Below are 25,540 nucleotides of genomic sequence, written 5' to 3' on the forward strand. Positions count from 1 at the left end.
CGTTATTCAGCTTGGTGCAGGGTAGAGATTTTTGCCCGTCATAAAGAGACCAATACATCCCGAAGCAAAGGGGATTTAGATTTAAGACAGTTAAAAATTTGACCTCCCCCATATTCGGTTTAATTCCAGTAGATAGTAAACCATTCATAGATAAAGACTAAGGGCACAGATGAAAGTATCCTCCTACACCACTGAGAGGGAGTAATTTACAAACCCTTGTACAAAAGGGTTGCCTTAAGTTTCTGTGCTGTCAGATGCCTGTGAAATTATTTTTCATCAAAGTAGTAGAACAATGTAAGTGATGATGACCTCCTAATTATGTGAAATGCTACTGGAATCACAGTGAAACATTTTAAGAATTGAAAATATCTGGATGGTGGGGGATGTCTTTAAATTAGGAGGAAAAGACAACAAAAATAGCTCTTTTCCATTTTTAAGCAAAGTAGTGTAAATTTTTTTTTTGTCTCATAAATCCACACTAAATATAATTATAAAGAGATGTTTTTCTAGACATCTGTACATTTTATTAATTGTATATTTACTTTGTAAAGCATTATGTCTTTTTCAACAAGACACATTGCAATTCATAATACAATTACTTGAAAGGCCACTGATACGGTTAGAATTATTGATTTGCTCAAATTCCTCACTAGAGCTCTCATAAATAAACTCGAAATATGTTCTCTTTAAAAAATTTCTTTTGTTATTTTATCTTTTAAAAATAGAGATTTGTTTTTTACTATGATATGCCCTTTATGTTATGTCATGGTTTGACACTGGGACAATGCCAGTGCCCCCATGAGAATACTCTCTCCCTGGTTTCTGCTGTGAGATGTGACCAGGAATAAGCAAAGCAGGCTCCCACTTAAGAAAGAAAAAAAAATTAACTAAACTACAAGGGAAAGGAAAAAAAAAACAAAACACACAAGGAAAATGGAAACTTCACAGATACATCTCCTCCTCCTCCCCACCAAATTCCCAATACAATACATCCCCCAAATCATCGACTCTCAGTCCAGCACCACGCTTCAGAATACTCAATCCTCAGTTCATCAAGAGGAGGAGGAGTCCTTCTTGTGCCAATGGTGACCTCTTCCTTTCATGTCCAGCGCTCTCACCACTGAACACGGACCAGAGCTGCTTCTAGGGTCAACTTTTAAGGATGCTTTGTCCCACTCCAAAAAAGGCACAGTCTCAACTTCGGGACACCTGTCCCCCCCATATTTTTCACCCCCTGGGGCCGAGGGGTACCCACACCGAACCCTCTTGGTTCTGAGGCATTGCCTCCCCCTTGAATGCAGTCCCTGTATCACAAGGAAACATGGTTCTGTCCATGGCTACACAAAAAGAGTCCAGCATAAGCTACTCCATCATCTCTTCCACCTGAGTTCTTCTCTATTTCTCTCGTGGCCCATTTCCTCTTATCTCATCTCTATCTCTTTTCTCATTCAACTCCAGGAGGATTAGCATTCGCGAGGTTTCCATCATCCAAGAAAAGGGTTAAAAATCTGAGGCTCTGTCTGTCCGGAACTCCCATGGCTGCCCAGCCGGGCACCTTCTCGCATCCCCCTTCTCCTTCTCGGCCGGCCAAGCGCAGGCACAGGCTTGCTCTCTGTCTCTCCTGGGGGGAGGGGGGTTGGCTGCCCGATGCCTCTCAGTGCTCCTCCACCCTTCCATCCTGCAGGGGCCTTCCCCTCCCTTCTGTCCAGGCCCTGGCCTACCTCACCCAGCCGCATGGCTGCCCCTGCCCCGCCCAGCCCTCAGCCGGGCAGGGGAGCTCTGAACCCTTCACTGACTGGAACCCAAGAGAGCCTCCCAGGGGAGAGCCCTGCTTTAGCCCCGTGTGCTCAGAGGCAGACCCAATGTCCCAATGGCCACATTAGGTGCCAATATTAAAATCTGAGCATCCATTGGCCTAACCCCAACATCCCAGAAAACATATTTCCTGTCAAACCACCACTAGATTTTTTTAGTATGGAAGGAGGGGTCTTGTATGTCAGATCAACACTTCCAATAGAGTAGCAAATCCACAGATCATCAGTGGAAAAAAAATCCTTCTCTGTTTTCATTAAATACTAAATCTAGATGAAGGGATTTCAGGGTAAATTTCACAAATGTAGTCTGACAGGTGTTATTCAAGCACTGCCAAAGTATAATATCTCTATATGATTAAAGGAACATCTGACCACAGACAATACATTTATTTAATTATTTACCATAGAGGTGTTAAAACTTTCCTTGGAAGGAGATCAGCTATTTCTAATACAATTTTCAATGATAGCTACATTGACTTGTGTATGATTTTTATATTTTGGTTTGGTTTTTTTTTTCTCCTTTAGGCTGTGCTTTGGAGGTACAAGTTTTCCCAGCTCAAAGGTTCTTCAGATGATGGGAAGAGCAAAATCAAATTTTTGTTCCAAAACCAAGATACTAAACAAATCGAAGCAAAGGTAAAAACAATACATTGTTTGTTTAAAGGCGATATACCATTTTCAAAGCAGCTAGGGGAGCAGGAAGTATAGTAAACAAAGTTACTTGGAAATATTAGATTAATGCACAAAAAATGCAAAGAAAACTGATGAAATTGAAGAAAACTGAACAAACTACTTTCATCTAGTTAGAAGATTTTTGAAATGTGTAATTAGATTTATACCATACAGGACATATGGTATATATGGGTTTAGGCATGTTTTCCAACTCTCCTCTTTGTCATTGTGATAAAGCTATCTGAGAGCTTGAATACCCTGTTTATTGCCCTATAATTTTATCATGAAGAAATGGTGGAAAAATATATCCTTAAGTCAACCTGGGAGAAAAACTCAGCAAAGGTTAAAAATCTGTTTTTATTTCTCAGAGGAAAATAAGAAAGTGTGGATTAAATACATATTTCCCAAGACTGAAGTGTCTGTATCTAGTGCAAAATCAGAAAAGTTGTATTTCCAGTCATGCTTTTGATTCAAGAGTTAATTCATGAAAATAGTAGCTGTGAGAGATTTAAGCTTACTACAATTTATGTCTTTTGAGAATACGGCCATTTACTGTCTCAGTGTTTGTGAGCAGTGATCTTCCCAAGGTCTTCAATGGTTGTAACTGCCTTAGAGTCTGGGTCAAAGCTCTTTTTTGACTAGAATCCAAATCTTAGTGTAAACCTAAAGACTGTCTTTTTGTTGATGTCTAAGCTTTGCTTTTAAAGCATTTACTATACTGTTTTTCCTGACCATGTTGGGGACAAAATTGCTGAATGAACGGGATAACAAAACAGTTCCATGAGCAAAAAGGAAATGGTTAAATAAATTGTCTGTAAGTGCTAAATATGTAGAGTATTATAAAATATGTAAAGAAAAAAATGCATTGTTTTGGGGATAGTTATCTGTTTAAATGCCAGTAGCTACATTAGGCATCTTTCTCCATGTCTCTTTATGCTTCATGTTAATTATTTTCAACCCAGCAGCTATTTACTTGATTTTGAGTGTTTTACTCAAATAAAGTACAGTAAAAACAGTAAAATAAAGGTATGTAAGAGTTCCCATTAAATCAACAACGGTAAAATGTGGGGACCATAGTTTTGATACCTTCATGTTCTGCTGCATCTCAAAGATAAATATTTTCTTATTTCTGATTTCCTTCAGAAATATTTTTAGTGGTGCAGAACTTTTTTTCAGCTCTAATAAGACAATAGAGTTTAACCTAATGTCATGAGGATGATTTTCTCTTAAGAAAGTAATTGTAAAATTTTATCCTACTCTTATGTACAGATGAAGGATGAAAGTCATCATTATTTTTCTAATATCTGTCTGCTGTTGCTGTCATATTAACACATTATTTTAGCAATAACAAAAATTCATAGGAGTCCAAGAATGACACACTGTTACGGTGTTTGGGGATTTTGGGGGTTTTAGTTTGCTTTTTTTTTAAACTGATAAAACTAGAATATATTTTTAATACTGAATTACATTAAAAACCCCAAATAATCAAATGCAGATTAAAAAAAATAAGGTTTTTAATGTTTAAAATTATATCTGTCAATAAATCACTTAGAGATACATAAGTGTGTTGGACATACAAAAGCCTTAGAGGTATCCTGTGCCTTTATTGAACCTATTGTTATTTCCACTTAAATTGAGTTCTAGAAAATTCTACCAAACTTTTATTAAGGTAGTGATGCTACATTACACCTTAGGAAGCCAAAGTATTATACAAACCTGCTAGCATGCTTATTAATATGCCGTCTTGTTCCCTGGTTGCTGCTCTTTACTATAAATTTAAACTTTCACATTACTCAAATTTGAAATAAGAATTTATTTATTTAAATAATTTTCTTGGTGAGCAAAGCATATCAACTATATGCAAAGATGTCAGGTTATATTCTCTTTGGAAAGTGCTGTGGCATTTATAATAAGCAATTCTATCTGTTCCAATTTGTTTACATATTAAGTATGTTGCTTAATCTAAGAAATGTAGATAAATGTGTCTGTAAAATGAATGTGAGGGTTCTGGGGTCATATATTTTCAACACTGATTACCTTACAATTTTGTGGATAACCCCCTTCTGTATCCTTTAAATCTTTCATAGATTTAAAGAACTATTCATCCTAAGGAGAAGTGGAACAGTCTAGCCTCTATTTTCTTGCTTTACATTCCTGAGTCAGAAGTAAAGCTATTTGTGGAACTGTTGAGTCATTAAGAAATGTTAATCAGATTTTCAGAAATATTTGTAATGCCAGATTTCATGAATACTGTATGCAGACTTCATTTGAAATCAGAGGATGGAAATTTTGTAAAACATCTGTTAAAGGTTGTGATGAATATTCATGCCACAGCTATCATCACCTGTTAAATGCAGCCCTGTTTTGCAGCTGGCCTGGAGACCCACTGCTGCAGCATTTTCTTTATGATTCTATTCTTTTTTTCCCCACATTATAATACATGGGGAATAATCAGAATGTGGTGAAAGGAGAACTCAGCAGAGAATAAAACCAAAAAATTGAGGAGCCATTTCACCAATGTATTAGGGCTCTCTACTTACTTATTCCCAAGCAGCAATGTGGAAGCAGGGCATAGCAGGTAACTTTCCAGACACCACAAATACTGTGTTCAGTTTTGGGCCACTCACTAAAAGAAAGACATTAAGGTGGTGAAGTGAGTCCAGAAAAGGCCCAACAGAGCTGGTGGAGGGTCTGGAACACAAGTCTGATGAGGAGCAACTGATGCAGCTGGGGTTGTCTAGCCTGGAGAAAAGGAGGCTCAGGCAGAATCTCATTGCTCTCTACAACTGCTTAAAAGGAGATTGTAGCCAGGTGGGATCAGCCTGTTCTCATAGGTAGCAAGCAATTGGACAAGATGAAATGGCCTCAAGTTGCACCAGGGGAGGTATAGGTTGGATACTAGGAAAAATACATTCACCAGAAGGGTTGTCAATAATTGGGACAGGCTGCTCAGGGAAGTGGCAGAATCACCACCCCCAAAGGGATGATCTAGATATGTAGAGGTAGCACTTGGGGACATGGTTTAGTAGTGGACTTGGCAGTACTGGATTAACCATTGGACTCAATAAACATCCTATTCAACCTAAATGATTCTATGATTCTATATAATAGCTTCACAGAAAAATATGAGTTATCAAAACCAAATTCTTCCCATCTTCCTTCATTTATAATGCAGAACATTTTGTGTATTTCATGCTTTCCCAGATGTGTGTGATTATGGCAAGTTGAACCTCTGTGATAATACCCTTTAGCTTTAGAACAATTATTCATGATCTGCAGAATCAAGAGTGTCAAACTGCTCATCTATTGAATTTTGATCCAAACTTAGACAAATTTGTTATTATTCTAGAAATGCGTTCCAACTTGTAGATATACATTTCTTGGGAAAAAAATAATTATGCATCTGCATTTTAAATTTTATCATGCTATCTTCATAATTGTCCAGCACCTTCTCTGTATTCTGGTGGAATATACTGAGATACCAATGTTAATGTTAGAAAAATCTAGGAAAAATGCATTTTGGAGTAAAGTCAAGCACCACGTAATGGTGGCTATCCGTTAGCTTTTTTTAGTTGTTGTTTTTGTTGTTGTTGGGAAAAACGCCACCAGAGTTTATATTCCTAAGTGACAGAAAGTCCCTCACTGACACTAATAGCTAAGATTTTTATGATACTGTCAACATTTTTTTATAGTGTGTTTCATGCCTGACTTAAAAAATTAAATTTCCATGCCTTGAGACATACAGCATGTGCTATGGATTTAGTTAGTTTGACTTATTTCCCGGTATTGTTCTTTTCAGCTTTAAAATAATTTTAGGTATTTAAACATTTCAAATACTGCCCTTTTTTTTCCTGTAGAGACATTGTACTCATGATTTTTTTGGCTTCTAAGTGAAATTATGTTATTGTAAAGATATATAATGTAGAATAAAAGAAGTGTTTCCTCATGGATTTAAGCAGTTGCAGTCTAAAAATCTGAACAATAATTACCATAGATCACACCAGTGGGTCTATGGCAGGGGGCCTGAAAGCAAACACCTAACTTAAAAGGTATCTAAGGCAAGGTCTAAGTGGTTTCTGACAAGAAAACCACTTAAGGGTAGCATTAATCACTGATACCCCTTAGACATTCCAATCTGTAGGTTATTTCCCAGCTGTCACTCAGCAGGAGATATTGCACGATTTTGCTCAGTGAGACAAAATTTTTATGAGTGAGAGCTACAAAATAGAGCTGTCACCTTGACAGAATGTGGAGCCAATGTGTCCCTGTATTTGTTCTTACCGAGCTGTTTGGGTTAAAAAAAAAAACCTAACTTGGGTTAAAAAAAAAAAAAAAACTAAGCACAGGAAGACAAAGCTTTCTCTGCATCTGTAAGGCCCGAAAGGGATTCACTTAGATCCTTCCTATCTAGTTACTTATCAGTTCACCTATTTGTTTAGCTATAGTTTAATGATCCATTGGAGTCTCAATAGTATCACAGCAGATTCTGGAGGTGATACACAATCTAAGGACTGTAATAAACTCAGAGTGGTGTGACCTTCAATATAACCTTAAATATTAGACTTTTCTGACAAAGCAGAAGAGTACCTTAAATCTTTGAATGTTCCTGTTTTGAGATAAACATATGCTAACAAACAAAGGAGTAAATGATGTTTATAAAAATCAGCATCTTATTACATTATTGAATTTTTACCAAGCTGGGAACTGAGGGTCTCTCTATGCTTGGTAAAACACGTATGACTCAAAAGCTGCACTTCAGTCTGTGCTTTCACATCCCCAACTTGCAGCACAACAGTTCTCTCAGAAAAACTCAGGCAAAGCCACATTGCTGTGCTGCATCAGGTGAGCTTTTGTTCACAGATTGGCTGAACTCCTAAGCTGAGCAGTACAAAATTGAAATGGGTACAAAAATAAGTTTATCAAGATGAAGGTCCAGTCAATTGTCTTCATCTATTTGAATATGGAAAACCAAAGAAGGCACAAATATGGTATCAGCTAAGGAAGAAATTTAACTTCAAGGATTTCATATTAATCTCATTATTAATTAATACTATCTTAGTATTAATTAATGCCAATTTATAGTACTTGAAATTATCTTGTAAAGAAATCTAATCTAAATATCCTGAATGACTACTGATCACATTACTGTGAACAAAATACCCACTTTCTACTGTTGCAAGGTGACTTGATGGGTGCTTACATCATTTTCCAGGCTGACATTTCTGCTCATTTCAAGTCTGTTCTCCAAAATGCAATTTTAAATTAATCCTTGTTCTTAGCCTTGAGGGTTTTTCAGTGAGCACCATAGTGCTCTTCACATTTAGAGTATCATCCTTAAATGGGTTATAAGTATACAGCCTTAAGATTTTTATAGAGTGATTACTCAGTTGCAGTTACTGAATTTTAGAATTCACATTTCTGACTTGTTTTGATTTCTGTGGTTCCGTTTTTAGTTTCCCCATGTCTTGCACATGGATTATTTGTCTAATATCTTTTTTAGATCAGATTCTATGCAAATATAGAGAGACCATGTAACTCCACTTTTGATGAACAAATATCTTCTCATATCAGCTGTTTATATATGGATGAAAGAGAAGACTTTTTAAATATACCAAGGGTACTTCAAAACAAAATTGCTTGATTTTGTAAATGTATCATTTATGTAGTTGCATCATACTACATATAATGTATAATACAATGCAATAAGAGATTTCTGAGGTTTGTTTTTTTCTTTTGGGAAAACTCACTTTTTTTCTCTTTCTTCTCTTTCTTTTCAATCACAAAGACTTTTTTTTTGTGAAATGCTACTAGATTTCCAATATACCAATATACTTCTGACATTTTGAATGACCACATCTTTCTCTCATGCCTTTTTGCCTACTTATGTTGTCCTCAGCAGGAACTGCAGATGTTCAGAATAACAATCTGGTGTAATGACAGCAATGTAGGGTGAGAGCAGTTTAATCAAAAGATAGCTTAGAAAGACAATTTGAAGACCAGTGGGTACACTGATATTCCTTGGAGAGTTGGGTCTTAGCTGAGCTGTACAGGCAACAGTCTGGAAATTGTAATAATAGTAACGTGTTTACTTGTGCATGGACAAGTAGAAGTGGCTTAAATTAGGATTTCTTTACTTTTTGGAGGATTCAGAGCATGTGACTTTCCCTACTGGTATCAACTTCAGAGGCTTAACTGTATATTTTTTCAGGTTTCTTAGGGTTTGTCTGTTTGTTCACTTGGAACTTCACCTGTACTATGTGTGCAGTACACACTACCCTGCCTAGAGGAAAGTGCATTCAGACAAAAGTATGGCTGAGGACAAAGTGTGTGCAGAAACAACCAGGGTGGCTGGGGGTGCATAAGAGCCTGTGGGATCCCCTCTGTTTGCTCCAGTAGTGCCATCCTGAAGACACCTAAAAGGGCAAGTTCCCAGCAGAAGTGAAGGCATGTTTTTCCTGTCAGCAGCCCTACATGGAATTGTATCTGCTTGTTAAGGTTTCTTGTGATTAGGCTGATCTGCCTGAAAAGTGTTGTTCCTGATAAAGTCCTGTCCCCATCAATCAGGCTTCTGGGAACTGAGTTGCAGGCATTAATCAGACCCACATGTACTTGCCACATACCAGTCAGCCTACTGTGCTTCAAGGTGCTTTAATTTCTAGTTAAAAATGCATGTCTTCATTGCAAATGATAACTGATCATTTGCTGACTTCTCAGTGCTCTTCTTTGCAGTCAAGGTAATTTCCATGTTGTGTCATTACTGTTGATAACAGTTACCAAGTGGGAACATCCAGAGGATGTTCTGTTGCCTCACCCATTTCCCTTGATGGTCAATTGAGCAGTGGATACACCTGATATGTTACTATTGCAGAAAGCTGAGATAACTCTTGGAAATAATTATACACATGCACTGTGAAAATTCAGTGTCCAGTAATTATGGTAGTTAGAACGTTACCTAATTGACTTGAACAATTCACCAACTGTAGCATTTGTTTTAATATGGTCATCTTGTTGAGACATAGGGGGAACTGCAGTCTTTCTACAGATAATACATGCAATTGATATTAAAATATTAAAAATATTTCATGGTTCCACTAAATATTTATTCCCTTATCTTAAGCTTCAGGTGTGTCTTTATAGTACTAAAAAGGTAAAAAAATAAATTAATAAAATGAAGTTAACTGAAAAGTAACTTAATTCCAATGACTCATAGTTGTTATTCTGAAATAGCTTCCATAATTCCTTGCTTCCTCATCTTTGAATGACCATTGTTTCTTATTTATGATAAATTTTCTTATTTTAAAATTTGAGGGAGGAAAAATCCACATTGACGTAGTGATAAAATTTCCATGCTCTGGGTTTTAAACTGAGAATGTCTCTAAATGGATTAGTTTTTTATGTAGACACAGCTGGCAGATTTGTGAAACTTGGCATAAATTTTTTCTCCTTTATTGAAAATTGGTCGTCAGGGGAGTTTAAAGAACCTCATGGGATGTCATCAGTTTGTTTCTGGCCATGTCTGAAGGACATCTGCTGAGGCTGAAGGAGACCTGAACAAAGCTTCCCCCGTTCAGTACATCACTGGACATTCTGCACATCCAGCTGTCTGCTTTCACACTGTTGTCCCTCACCCATGAGGGCTTTGTGAATGTCTCCTTGTATTCCATGAAGCAATGTCTTCCAGGAAATTTCAAGAGGCATAAAATTGCAGGTTGATGTCCTTTGAGAGATTTAGCAATTTTTGATGAATTTACATTTTCAATATTCTTCTAAACAAAAGAGCAAAACCATGGCACTATATACCCTGGGAATACCAATGCTAGACAGAAAGACAAGTAGAATATACCACAGATAGCAGATATTGGCTTCATGTTGCAATGAAAAAATCTGTATGGGCAGTGAATCAAAGCAGAAATCTAAAATCTGTACTGCTTCCCCTAGACTTATATTGAAGTATTGAATTACTGAGGTATTAAAGTACCTCAGTAATTGCTTTCAAATACAACAGATATTTATTGATTAAATACCAGCTTCAAAAACACATACTGAAAATAACCTAAAAAATTGATCAGATAAGGTCAATTAAACTAAAAGGAGCAAATTTATATATGTTAAAAAATGTAGTTTTATTTATTTTCTCTCTGGTGCAGTCTAAAAAAGTCCCAGCTAGTCTAATCACATGCTGAGCAGGCTATAAAGAAATGTAAATTAAAGCAGAAAAATAAGGAATTTTAATAATATTCCTAATAAATTTAAAACATGGAATATATTCATTTTTTGGCCCAATAACAAATCCAAATTATCACCGTGTGATACTAGCATATTTTGAAAGTATATCCTCTCTTTTTTAATATATATTGAAGAATCAGGTAAGAAAATAGCTGTTTAATAGTGTGATTTAGTAGCTGAATAATAGTGTGAGGAGACATGATGAACAAATGTAATATGTGTGGAACTCAACATTATTAATTTTTGTGAGCACATTGGTTAAATAGTAGTAGTCCAGAGGTGTGCAGACTGTTACAGCCCAGCCATAAAGTTTCTATCTAAATTAACCTGCAAATGTGCCAGATGTGCATTAACCTGAGCAAAATAAAAATTATATAGTGTCGCTTTCTTTCCCCTTTAGCTAGTAGGCTCTCATATTTCTATGAGGCACTTAACCCAGAAATTTGTCCATCTTGGCCTCCAAGCAATTATTTACAGAATGGTCCATTTTCAATGTCTAAGTCTCTATAATGGAGAATTGCAAGGCACATCAGCAGAATTATGTCAAGATATTAAAATTATTGCTGTTATAACAGTGGTTCATTCCTGGTTATATGCTTATGGGGTATTTTTCCATTTCATGTTTAATCTTTTTTTTTTTTTCACTTCCAGGAGCTGGAGTTTTCTAACCTGTTTGCAGTCCTTCACTGTATCCACTCATTCTTTGCAGCCAAAGTGGCTTGTTTGGACCCTTTGTATGTAGGCAGCCAAGCCACAGCTTCTGCTGCTCCCACAACTTCTGGTACTGGCAAATTAAAGTATTCTACTTGACATCCCCCATGACAGCACTGCCACTTAACAACGAGACATAAAAATGTATAAATATTCATAAGATTTAGACCTTTGGTGAACCATGTATGTGGAAACCAATCCTGGAGGCAAGACATCTTGCAGCATCAGCAGATAAATGGTCACGTGGGATCATAATTTCATCTCGGTTCTGCAAGACATCAGTAAATAATCCTAGTCAAAACCCCAGAATAGGATGGATATGCTTTTAGTATTATCTATTTGTACTTACATAGTGCTTTAAGCAACAGTGGAAGCAAAGGAATAAATGGCGAAATGAAGCACTTGAGTAGTTAATAAAATTTTCAAATTGCTGTAATAATACACAAATAGAATTGTCATTTTCCTCTTTTCAGATGTTTTTTAATGACAATATGCTAAACTCTGAGTATGAACATAATGCCCTATCATTATATTATAAATGAGAGCAAGCATACAGTACATGGTGACAAAGGAGATAAGCATGAAAAGACATTTGTGTAAGTACCTCCTCAAATAAGAAAGCACTTTAAGCACTGTTGTAAATCCATACTTCTTTTCATACATGGAATCATGCTGCTTTTTCCATTTTGTTCTCTTCATCCAACAGGAACAACAGCAAACATATAGCAATACTGGTCTGATACATTAAAAACAAAACAAAACAAGACACAAAAACAAAAAACCTTTTTTAATGGATAAGTCCCTCTTCTTCAAGTAAAAATAATGACATATGATTTAAATTTTAATTATAAATTAGGTGCAAGTACAAAAAATAGTGTGTCATCTATTTCCTCCTTTTTTTATTAAGAATTAAATACTGTAAATCTGACAGTCTTTGTTCACAAGAGTTTGAAATTGTTTCAGACAACTTAATACATTGTTTCCATGGCTAACCTTGATTTCACATCGTAGGTAGAAATTATGTTTCATTTAAACTCTCAACAAATAGACATTTTTCATTATGCTTGAAAAATTATTTTAGCCTTTGAATTCTTAATAAGTTACTTTATATATATATCTTGATAGTAAGACAGGAATAAATTGAATAAGCTATATAGAATGCATTACAGAATGCATAATTTCTTTGTTTTTTAAGACCTTTACATCACTCTGGATCAAGTACTACTTTCAGAGTATCACTTAATGATTAAATATAAAGGACTTTAATAACTTTGTTTAATTGCAATTTTATAATAGAATTTAATTTTGTGCTATGACACACATAAGTGAAGATGATGGAAAAAAGGCATACATTTTCAGGAGTAGTTTTTGGAGTTTCTATTTATTGCATTGAAATCAAAACTACCTTTTTTTTCCCCCCTCCACTTAGACTTGTTAGTGGCAGTTATGAGATAGGGCCACCATCTTCCTTGTTTAGCAGAAAGAGTAATTCTTTCCCATCCCTTTCTATGGATTAAGATGATCAATACTTCAAACATGAAGCCAGAGGAGAGCTTATCCAAATGGGAACAATTCAAAATGCAAGGCAAGGACAAAAGATGAATGAAATTAAGGAGCAAATAATGTCTCTGTTTTTTTGGTTTGCATTAGAAATATTTGGATTTACATGTGTGAGAGTAACGCTGTTTTGCAGCATAGCTGATATGATTTGATACTAGTTTCAAATAATCTGAAAATATTTGGGGGAGGGGAACTTTTATCACTTTCAAATGTCTTCTGGTACACATTAGTGTCCTATTAGTACACTTCCAAGGGCTACACATTTATTTTCTGTCCTAAATTCAGTGGAATGATGTAGCAATCCAGCTATTAAATGCACTCTAAGTGGCATCAAAATTCAATGTTTTCATAGACACCATCATGAACTTTTTAATAAGAATTGTCCCTAAATAGGGGGGTCACATCTGAAGGATTGATAAAGCTACCATAGCTGTCCATAGGATCTTGAGCTTGGGGACAAATCCCAGATATTTTGAATCTAAAGCTTATAACAGTTTAAGAAGTTTAACAATGGTAACTCAGGCACTGCTCTGGTCTAGAAAGCAAATACTGGAAACACAAATTTTGGCAGAGCATTGACAGTGCTGAAAAGAGAAGCCTAATATCTTTTAATGACAGTTCTTAGTGCTCTCAAATAATCTCCTCCACTTCAGTGCATTACTGTGGCATTCAACTGTCCTGACAGTGTGGCCATGGGCTACCACCTCTGCTGGCAATAGCAGAATCTGAAACTGGTCAGCTGCTGGTTGAATATTTTCCCTTCAACTGTTTGTGTGATGTGCAGTTGCATCACTGAATCTGAGGGGTGATTAGGAGTCGTGCTTGAATGAGCATAACATTTACCCAAACCAGCACAAAATATGCCATTGCAAATTTCTGTAGATGAAGGAATTCCTTTATATGAAAGCCCCCCTGAAGATCTCTGTCAAGAATTCTCTTTGTAGAACACCTGGATTCATCACTGAGAGTTTTGCAACTGGGCATTAAATACAGAATATTTAAGAAATACATTAGCCTGTAAATTGTTTTGTTGTTGTTGTTGTTGTTTTTCTAAGGAGGTAAACTGATGGGGCTTCATCAGTACTTTTATTTTCAAGAAGAAAAGTGTTATTGAGAGAATATAAGATGTCATAGCTTTGACTGCAGGTCAGCGTTGATTTGTAAATGCAGCAGGCATTTGTGCAGTGACCTGACAGAATATTCAGAGGTGACTCTGCATCCGACCTTGCCCTTGTAGAGCAACTTGGTCAGAAATTCAGTCTTGAACCAAAGAGGCAAAATTTTAAATTCTGTGTTATAACTAATCCTGAAATATCAAAATAAAATTTACAAACATATTAAATGGCTACATTTTGCATTTAAATGCCTACATTTAAAGCATAGTGAACTCCATATGCATATATCAAAAAACTCAGGCTTTGTGTTTCAGCCTGTCATTTCACACATAGAGTATAATGAATACAAGTGTTTTTTAAGTCAACACAGCCCATTGACAATGAAAAGACAGAATTATAATGAGCTATCAGCTTTTGCTGAAAAACCTGTATGCAAGTGATAGCAAATATTTTAACAAGAAAGAGTAAACAAATCAATCCATAGCATAATACGTAATTTGTTCTCTTTATGTCATGATATTTTCAAGTAAGTTTAATAAAGAAAATTCTTTATAGTACTGTGCCTATTGATGTTATATAGCATACCAAAAATATGTAATCTTAAGTATACCTAAATGTATTTGGCTTGATTTGGTTTGCAATATGATGGGAATTTTAGATTATCTGGTCTTCACAGAACTAATCATATGCTAGGTTATAATGTTAGCATAATTTTATTATGGAAGTGTTACAAATTTGAATACATTTATTCTTGATTTCATTAGTAAATGAATACGCTTCATTTTCTAATCTTTTTAAAAATAACAGTTACAGATTTTCAAAAGAACTTTGCATTCCAGTAGCACAAAGGCACCTTTGAAATAAAAATCAGCATATATTTAGCTGTTGGCCATTTTATCATGTTAATTAAATGCATCAAGAACTTTGTGGAGAAGAGCTAGTTGTAAGAGGGCTATTTTTTTAAACCAGTCATTTAAAGTTTTATCTATTCGAACTAGAATCATTAAGAATACAAACCAAAAATACACAGTATCAATACGCTTTGAGAAAAGAATAATGGAAAATCTTGTTTTCTAAATTAGTTCTTGATTCCACAAAATGATATTTATTTATTTTAAATGCAGAACTTATCAGAACACCTCAATGTGCATGATTAAACCTGTAGTTGTCAACACTGCAGCCTGTTACTTTAAATTTGATTTTGTTTATTCAATGCCTTAAGATATTTCTTGTATCAGCCGAAATGTTATAAAAGACTTGAGGTCTTGAGAATGTACTGTTGCCCTTCGAAATTCAGATCAGTTTTCATTCTTTCTTGGCAATTCCAAGAAAGCTTTTGGAAATTTTATTAACATTGTAAACACTAAGCCCTACATTTCATTTTCTATTTCTTTATAGTGGTGGTTTGGTCTCTGAAAAATTCTAGTGTCTGAAAAAAAGTTAAAGCTGATTTTAAAAAGTTCTCTCTCAGGCAGTTATGAGTCTGAGCTTAAAGCTCATACCTTTGACCAGTTCAGTATGATGGGAAACATGAAAGACTCACTTAAGGTCCCAAAATTTAAGTAGCTGTCTTAGATGCCTGAGGTTGCCCTTCAGGCACTTCAAAAGGGAGACACAGGGTGGGAATGTAGCTTAAGATCTCTGAAGGTGCACGAGTATGTGTCTCTCTTTCCCTCTGTTTCTCTTAGGAACTAGAGGTTCTTCTATTTTAGTGTTTTCATTTTATCAGGAATGTGCTTTTTAAGCCAGGCTCCTGCCTACAGCCACTCATGCAATTTTTCTTATCACAGAGCAGTCATCAAGCACATGAGCTGTTTCTTTCAAGATGACACTAAGCAAGCATCCTAGTTCCAGGTCCTGGTGGGCTTTCAGACCATGTAGTCCAGCTGAAATGAGTCCAAACGAAAAAACCCTCTGAGATGCTACTAGCAAGAGTGTCAGGTCCTGGTGCCAGCCTTTTCTGGGGCTGTGGCAGCTGCTGCTCACGCACCATGGAGTAAAAGCTAAAAAAGCTAAAAAGCTGAGCTTCACAGTGTAGCCCCCTGGAGCTCAGTGCCTGGAGGGGGATGCTGTGCTGCAGCAAGGGGCAGAATGAAGCTGAAAAAGGCTGATGCTGCCCAGGCAGGTTATTCTCCATCACTTTTTCCTCACCACACCAGTATTGGCTGCAAGCAGGCTACCCCATGCTGGTCAGCCCTCTGCCCCTGCTGCATCTTTATCCCCATCTGCCACAAATACACCCCTGAATATTGGCTCTGGGGTCCCCAAGCACACTTCCATGTTCCCTCACTCCTGTTGCTCAGACAGATGCCAAACTGTTTTTAGCTACATAATGGAGCCTCTAAACCTTTTACAGGGCCAGGGGACAGAGTTAAGGTTTATGGCAAGAGCATAATGGCAAGAACTTGAATGTGTGATTAACTTTCAGGTTATAGCAAATAAAGTCTTATCTGTGCTTAAGTGCTTTCCTGACTTGGAGGGATGTTAGGTGGAATTATTTTATTTTCCTGGAATAAGTTCTAAAATGTCAACACATTTCTACTTGCTTGGCTCCATTTTCAGGAAGTTTAGCAGAGGCAGTGGTTCATATCCTCTTGAAACCATAAAGAAAAAAACATTGGAATGCTGGAATAAAAAAAAAAAAAAACAACCCTCCTGTTCAGATTCCGTATATTATTACAGTGCATTGCATAATCTGTTGAAATATATTGAACAATGTAAAAACAAATGCTTTCATTTACAATTCCTTGTCAGTTTTCGCCATGCTATACATGCCTTCCACTTTCAACAACTTTCTCCACAGGAATCCCAGCTATCTGTTACAGAAATCTTTTGCTATTCAGTATATACTAATATATGATGCTGTGTGTTTGTATGTGTGGAGGTGTGTGTGGGTATGTATGGGGGTGTGTGTCTATATATTAGTATATACTAATGGAATATATTCAGTATATATTAATGAAAGTTACATATTAGGCACAACTGTAAAACAGAAGCATACATCCATGAAGCTTTATATTTAAAAACTTACAATACTATAAAGAAACATATGTATATTAGTTGAAGAAATGGCTATTTTTGCAGGGTATGCACAATCTGGATATATGATAATAAATGGATAAACATTAACAGATTTATTATTTCATACCTCCAGGAATTTAAAGATTTTTTTAATTATTCTTATCCCTTTAGCATATTTGCAATATATGTCATAAATTTTAATTTGTTATGGATTAAAATGACTGAAAAAATGTAATAGAAAGTCCTATATATTTTATAAATATTAAAAAAAAAGCTATTCAAATTATTTATTTCATTTTCAGTTAAGGTTTTGTGATTGTTTGTAATATGTATTTGTGACAAGCATAAGTCACCTAGTTGTTTAAGCTCATTAATGTACCACTAATAAAATGCTATCTTCTGTTTTGTTTTTGTTATGCTTCTTTTTGTAATTGAACATAGCAGAAAAAATAGAAAATAAATACTTTTTTAACTAATCTTTTGCATTCAGTCATACAGTGTATGAGTTTTATATCGTTGAAAGCCAAGCATGGGAAATCAAGGAAGTTTTTGAAGAACCTGTGGGGTGGTTAAGTTATTTCCCAAAAACTGTTTATTTAATAGAAATAATGACCATTCCTTACTTGTATGATCATTTCTACCAGGCCTGTCACCCACTTAACGCCTGACTAGGACTTTGGAAATATCCCACTCTCCCCTGGCTGTGAAGCTCAACCTACAACTATCACCCAGCCACCAGATTATTTTACCACTGACATTAAAGTGCTTAGTTGGTTGGAATTAACCTAGGCCCAGTATTGCTCTGTCTGAATTTATTTTGGTATATCTTTGAAACCAAACAGTTTTCAAATGCTTCTGCAACTACTAGAGCAAAGACAACCTTGATGAGTTTAATTTTGCTGGGTTTTTTTCTGACTGGGGGAAGAGATGCTGGAAGATGGGGAGTCCCTGCTTTTATGTAGGCACATTTGTACCTTGTTGTCAATTTAGGGTGGGAGTCTGCAGTGCACATCTCACATGCAGATTTTTGATGCCTTTTTTTGTGCTCCCAGTGTGAGAAGGCCAGGTAAGTTCCCTTACAACAGTGCTGCTTTCACCTGTCTCAGCCCTTCCAAAAGCATTTCCCAAGGCTTTCTCCAGTGGCTGGGGTTGCCTTCCTCAGACCTCTACCCAAGGGAATCTTCTTTGGTGGCCCCAGGCCTTTCAGCATCTTGAAGAGAAGGAACAAAATTTGAACAAATTTTAAGTGTGATGAATACCTTGTGTTAAAAAAATTCTCATTCCTCATTCCCTGAAGTGATTAGGCTGTTGTGGATCAGCAAACATCCATAGCTCTCCCAGATCCGTTAGCTTCCTGTGTCTAAATTTTGGGTTTATACCTCATTTAAGTAAAAGGGCAGAAAAAATGAGGGGAGTGAGGTCTTTAAAAAAAGAGTTGAAGACTATTACATTATATTATTATTATATAATATATATATAATATTATAATAATAATGTATTATATATTAAATAATAATACATTATTATTTAATATCTAATATTACAATATATTATATATTAAAACTTAGAGTATTACAGTTTGGAATACCTTGATAGTACATATATTCCAAAAGTATAGGAATTCTCTTATAGCCACCATTTTCATTTGCACATTAAGTATGAACTATATTTTGTATTAAGAGCATGGACTCACATAGGATTGAAAGGTTTGTTTATTCTGGAAATACCTATCTTCTTCTGAATTATCTACTAAATTATCTTAAAAGATAATTTACATCTTCCCCACATGTTTTGTCCTCAAATGAAAACTCTTGTAATCAAAATTTCCTAAGATATAGTCCTTGAATAAGGTTCTTTAAATTCACATTTCTTATGTTCCACAGCAAGTATGCTTTTACTCCAAGCCCTACAACAATTTATTCTTGCAACATTTGAAATTATGATCTATTTACCTGTGCATCTGACCAATAACAATTAAAAAAGTATAATATTTGTGTCTTTTTAATGATAAATTTTAGTTGTGTAGTGTTTCTTTTCCATTTTTAGGACAGAATTTATTACATTTACCTATCAAGTAGTAATATTTTTTTAAGTATTCTTCAAACACAATCCCCTTTATAAATTGAAAATTATATCCTTTTAATTTTCTAACCAGAAGCAAAATAATTTATTCTCTGTAGTGCTATGGGTGTTATTGCTATATATTTTTTCAGAAAAGTGGAGGATTTCACTCCTCATTTGGCATTTGTTGGCCATTTGCTTTGTGTACTTTGCATGCATGCTCTTCTCACCACTTTGAGTAGAATTTTTTTCTCAGGCCTTTCTTCTTTGTCATGTACAGCTCAGATTTCAACCAGACCTGAACTCCTTAACACTGTGAGAGCAAAATTTTACTAGCCTAAAAATGCTTCCTCACCAGTCTGGAGATGATTTAAAACTTAAGGCCATAAGTGGGGATTTATTCTTTTTCTTAAATTACACAGCATAAAAGCAGCCCCAGCTGGAAGAGGTTGTGTGGAAACACTGCCACTCCACATTCCCTGACTTGGCCTTGCAGAATTGTGGGCATAGAAGATAGCAGTGGTTTTGTTTTTCTGGATTACATAAGGCACAACCTGAAACTTTTTAAGATTTTTTTTTTTTTTGCTGCCAGGTGGAGGATTAGAACAATTTTTATGAGATGCTGAGATTGTCGTGTGAAGCTATATCTAGAAAGAAGCTTTGAAAAAATGTTGGCTTTTTTTTAAAAAAAGCTCCATCAAGTACCATGAGCTGCAGTGAAGAGGCCAGTTCTGAGACCAGTTTGAAAGTTCTTGTGCTGACAAATCCAAACTCTCACCTTTCTCCTTTGAACAGATACAAAATCCTTTTAGCTAGATAGATGTCTTTATTCTTTTTCTCTTTTTGTTTCAAGAGTCCAGCGAGGGAAGACAAAAGGTCTCAGAAATGTCAAACCCCTTAACAAGAGGCAAGGAAGAGAGATAGTGGTCTTTGCACTGCAGTTCAACCAAGTGCAGCAAAGGGTCCTACTGGGGCAAGATCACAGCGAATTTAGGTTCTCTTCACACCAGAAGACAAATACTTGAAAGAAGTGTGAATCTGAGGTCTTTCATCATTTCGCAAGAATCAGGAGCTCAGGCTGTACTTAACATGGAGCTCAAAAGCGAAATGAGAACTTGTGTCTGGGTGGTTCATGAAGCTGCAAGCAGTTCCACATGAGTATGCATAGCTCTCTCCCCTGAGAGGAAGTTTGAGAGCCCCAGTGGTGGTGCAGTATTAGGGAGATCTGAGCTCTGTGAGAAAATTAGGGCAATCTTGTGACGACTATGAACGGCCAAGGGGCTCATCAGATGGCAGGAAAGTGTTCAGAGGAATATGAATTTAGGAAGAGCTGCCTGAGCTGCTGAATCCTATCCAGTTTCCTCAGGCAGCAATGTCATATAACCCTTTCACAAATATTTAAACTTAATCTTAAAAGCAATTAGGCTTTTTGGCCCTCTTCCTCTTGTTGGAAAGCCTTCTGGAATCTCACTGCTCTGATGGTTTGAAACTGTCTTCCAATTTCCAGCCTAAACCTATTTGTGACTAGTTTATATCTATATGACTTCACGCCAGTGTTATCCCCTAATTTAATTTTTTTTCTAGCCCTAGTATCATTCCCCCATCTCCCCTCCTCTTCTTGATATATTTATAGCAAGCAATCATATGCCCTGACAGCTTTCATTGTGCCTGAATGCACAAACCAAGCTCATACAGAAGATGTCGATGCAGTGCAGTGAAATTTGGTGCAGAGAATCCTGAGCTATTGCTGACTCCAGCTGATCTGTCTACCTGTTGTGCTGCAGCAAGACCAGCTCAGGGCCAGAAGCAGTTCATCCACTTTAATGCACTTTGAGATAATAAATACAGCCCATCAGCACCATGCTGTGATGTACTGCTTCTAGAGCAGATAAAGTCCATGGCAGCTCAGGGCTTTCAGCACTGCTCTTCTTCATTGCTCAGTGCAGACATTTGCTAATCAGGCTCTCTGGCTTGTTTCCACACCATCCTAATGGGATGCAGCCTTACTCTAAATCTCTTCCAATTTCTACCTTTTTCCCAGACTGTGACTACTCCTGCACCTTATGCCATGGTCCAGATATGATCTCCCTTATGTTCTGCCCTATGGCCATAGTATTTGTCACTGTCTGCAAAGACTGGTAGCATGAGTTATTTCTGTGACTACATCACACTGGTGACTCACAGGCATCCTGTGCAAAGCTAGTATATCATGGAGCACTTGCTCTTCCAGTCTTGTGATCAGCTCTCAGCTCATCAGTAATGAGGATGGGGTATGGGAACAGGTCCATTTATCAACCAGAACATAAACTAGGACTCTTTCTTTTTTTTCCCCCCTGCATTATGGGGATGGGGAGGGATAGAGAAATGAGGCATCATTTTAAGAGTTAGCTTTCTGTGAGACAGCTCCAAAGGGAGCCAGGGTAAAGATGCATATTTGGATACAAATTCTTTTTCTTGGAGGCAGGTTAGAGGATTTATATGCCACTTCTACCCTTTCCACATCTTTTGACTTCCAGCCATGACTAAATAGAAGAAAATAAAAAGCCCTGAAAAGGGCAAAGGAGAAGAAATGAAAGACACATAGGAAACCTTTTTTTGTGGTTTTCCAGAGGTAAAATATCTCTAGCATTTATCAAGTCTTGTTCCATCTTTATAATCAGACAGTTTATTTCTGAGTGATTTTTTTTTAAACCCCTGCAGTTGAATTATATTCCAGCAGCCTTGGTTGGGACAGAACTCCAATGACAAAATCAACACTATGTTCTATATACTTCTTTTTGTTTGATCAGAGAAATGACATTTTCCAAAGCCCATTCTCACTTTATGTGAGCAGAGCTTTTGGAACACAGATAACACTATAAGGAATTTTAACTCTTCAGTGGAAGGGGTATTTTTTTTTGCTGTTCTGTTTTCTTTTTAAATATGAACAGGTGAAACTCAATGAATCAATGTCATTTCCTTTTTTTTTTTTTCCTGTGTATAAATCATTTATTTTGACTGCTCTGTGATCAGCTTCAATGACTTTTAAAAAGAGCTGTGCAAATTAGTACAAAATTTTAAAAAAGTTATTTGCAAATATCAACTTCAGCCGAGGTCAGGGAGTTATCTAAGTTATTGAAAGCTTGTGCAAAACAACATTTGTTTTAATGAACAGAAACATTATTTTTTAAGTTTATACATATATTCAGTGTTGGCTTTAAACCATGAGTTATGAGCTGTTTCTATAGAAAAAAAACAAACTCCTGATACATAAATTGTCAGACTGCCTCATAGTAAATACATAAATTTGGCTAAACTTAAATCAAATACAGTGTGGTGGCTGTACTGCAGAGAAGATAGATGACTGTTTAAAGTGGTCTTTTACCCCTTGCCAGTTGGCTGCTGAGAGGATTTGCAGCTGAGCCCACAAGCAGGCTCATGAGAAGTCTGTAGTCCATGGGTTCAAGCTGCTCAGAGGAAGGCAGGCCTGTTACTCTGTCCTTCACAAAAAGACCTGTGTTAATCTGATCCTTTCTAATCTCAGTGAGGGAGACTTCTGTCTTCTCTTCCATTATTTGATGAGAAAAAATCACTGGCTTCACAACACTGAGTAAAGATGAGAAAAAATCAGTGTCAGGCTAGTTCAGGAGGACATCTTTTCCGAACTCCCATGCTCCAGATGAGAGGATTAATAAATAAAAGAGTTTAATATCTTTTTTTTTCCTAATTGTTATTTTTATGATTCCCCAGCTTTATGATAGATAGTGATAACCCTGGGGTTAGGAGCATTGGTAGTCTTCATTCAATTGATGCATGAGAGGAGAAGAAGAGGGTATTTTTATAAATTATTTACTGTTTAATGCTAAGCTTTATACTGTGATTCCAGTGTCTGTGACTTGAATAAAGTATTCTGTGTTTTATTATAAGGCAAAGATTTTAATTATAATAATTTTCTTTATTGTATTGATATCATGATTCTTCCATATTTTTTCCTCATATATCTGTCAACTCCCAATTCTGTTCTCCCACAATTTTTATGAGATGCCTTCAGTAGTTTCAGGATTTCCATTCACTTTTTTGAAAAGATGCTACATTCAGTTTAGATTGGTTTAATTACACATTTTTATATTATGAATAGTGCTTAAGAAAGGAAGGGGAGGAGGCAAGGGAGAAGATAGAGTGTGTTTCAGTACAAACAGATAAAATTATTGATGTTTTCTGTAAAATTATAAATCATAATTCTTGATTTTTTTAAATTTATACAATATGTAAAGGTATTGTTGATGGGACTGCATTTTCTTTTATGAGTTCTGATACTTTTTTTATATGCTAAGTAAATTTTTCCCTAAGGTTACAAATACATTTATCTAGGTTGAATAAACCCTGAAAAGTATTGACTTCTATGTGAAGTTTGCTGAGACCAAATCAAGCTGCAAAATTATTGTTATTCGCCTTATTTCTAATGCTTGCTTTTTTTCAGTTATTAAATTTTGTGTGAACATGTAATCAGAGAAATGTATGTGGGTTGTAAAAGGAAGTTTGAGTTGCTCTAACCCAAAAGCCGTGTGCTTTCTTATGTTTTGCTGAATTCCAGTACTGAACGGCCAGATGAAAACCCTAAGTTCCTTAAGAAAAAATGCTGCAAATCTCATGCTTTCAGAATCTCTCCAGGCAACGTCTCTGGTTTCTGTGTGCTCTCTCAAATAGTCTCTGGGCCCTGGTACTTAAGGTATGATATTTTAATGAAAGAATTTTCCTACAGCTATTTAAATGGATGGCACTATTTGCTAATATTTTTCAGCAGTAGCTTTACCTAGAGCATGAACCTCTTTTAACACTGGGTTGTTTGTTTTAATGTTGTGTTGTTTTTTCCTAAAACCTTGCTCTTTTCAACACTTTAATACCAGAGGATCCCAGAACAGATAAGTGTTTCGACTGGAAAGAGACTACAAACCTAAAAGCATCTATAGCTAATATGTTGATAATGTGTGTAAGTTTACAGTCTAAAATCCTCTACTTAATCCTATTCACATGTCAAGTATCTTTGAGACAACAGAATAAAAGAATTTACAGACCTGTTTCAGATAAAGGCCTCCACTTTTTTTTTGCATGAAGAAAATTACTCAAGGAGGAAGAAACTATAAAGTTTACCCTTTTCTTCTAACATCTGGCAGAAGCCATAGTATATAAAACATGGCTCACTTTAAAACAATAAAAAAATTTCCCTTTATTTTTAAAACAGTTCTGTGATGGTCACAATTGAAAATAAACATTTTGTTAACTTCAGGTCATTCCCTCAGGTCCTGTCACCACTGGTCACCACAGAGAAGAGATCGGTATCTACCCCTCCTCTTCCTCTCACGAGGAGTTTTATATCTTTCTTATATTGCATTGGCCAAAACAGCCCCCAGCACTCAAGGTGAGGCTGCCCCAGTGCACAGCAGAGCAGAGCAGGACAATCCCCTCCTTGCCTGGCTGTGATGCTGTGCCTGATGCCCCCAGGACAGGGCTGGCCCTCCTGGCTGCCAGGGCACTGCTGGCTCATGTTCAACTTGCCATCAACCAGGACCCCCAGCTCCCTTAACTGAGCTTCCCTCTTACTCCAGAAAACAAATTTTAACATCTTTGAACCTAATTGTTTGATGACAGTAATTTTTTAAAGTGTAAACTAATTCTGGCCTTATTTTTTATGTCTTACAGCACTTTATTGTTGATCACTGCCTGAAATGTTTCCTAACATTGTAAATACATGAACTAAGTGGCCCAAAATTTAGACCTTTTCACATCATCCTTTTCATGAGTACACCAAGCTGATGTTCACATTGTTTCTGTAAATGTGATGCTGGAAGTATGGCCAGTTAATGACGGTAAAAGGTTTGATTTAAATTAACAGTAAATATTCCCATAGTTTTTCTCTTATAGCCTTTTTTTCCTTCTCAGGTACCTCAGCTGACTCCTTGATATTGTAACTTATAGTGAAGCAGAAGATAAATTGAGCTGGAAAGTGCTTAGAAGGCTAATAGGAAATAGAAAATATTAGGCAACATAAAGAGATAGTGTTAGACAGGGAAATCTTTACTCTGTGGGAAGATGGCAGCTTCCTAGATGTTAGCAAATCTAAAGGCAAATAATTTCATCACCGATCCAACATTATTATCTAACCAAAGTGCTTTTATTGTGATATTGCCGAGATACTTGATAAAAGATAGGGGCTGTAAGGTAAAAGAAAACAATTTATATGCCAGTTTTCTAATTTCAGGCCATTCCAAATTATAGTAATTGAAGAAGTCTGCTCATTGCATAGCACAGTAGGTCATGAGAAGGCAGAAACTATTCCACTCACACTACTAAATTTCTGTATGCATCTGGACAGATTCTTTC

General features: G+C 36.2%; 1 protein-coding gene across 4 annotated transcripts in view; it reads left to right on the forward strand.

Moving 5' to 3' along the window:
* The window catches only part of SNTG1 (syntrophin gamma 1), a 319,642-nt gene extending 302,046 nt beyond the window's left edge, over positions 1-17,596 (forward strand). For all 4 annotated transcript variants that reach the window (XM_036398513.2, XM_054518579.1, XM_054518581.1 and 1 more), the window contains 2 exons: positions 2,340-2,450; positions 11,364-17,596. In XM_036398513.2, coding sequence (XP_036254406.1) covers positions 2,340-2,450; positions 11,364-11,522 — 270 coding nt within the window. In that variant the 3' untranslated portion in view covers positions 11,523-17,596. The remainder of the gene's footprint in view (positions 1-2,339; positions 2,451-11,363) is intronic.
* Positions 17,597-25,540: the final 7,944 nt, after the last annotated feature.

Source organism: Molothrus ater, chromosome 1 (assembly GCF_012460135.2).
Source record: "Molothrus ater isolate BHLD 08-10-18 breed brown headed cowbird chromosome 1, BPBGC_Mater_1.1, whole genome shotgun sequence".
NCBI lineage: Eukaryota > Metazoa > Chordata > Aves > Passeriformes > Icteridae > Molothrus > Molothrus ater.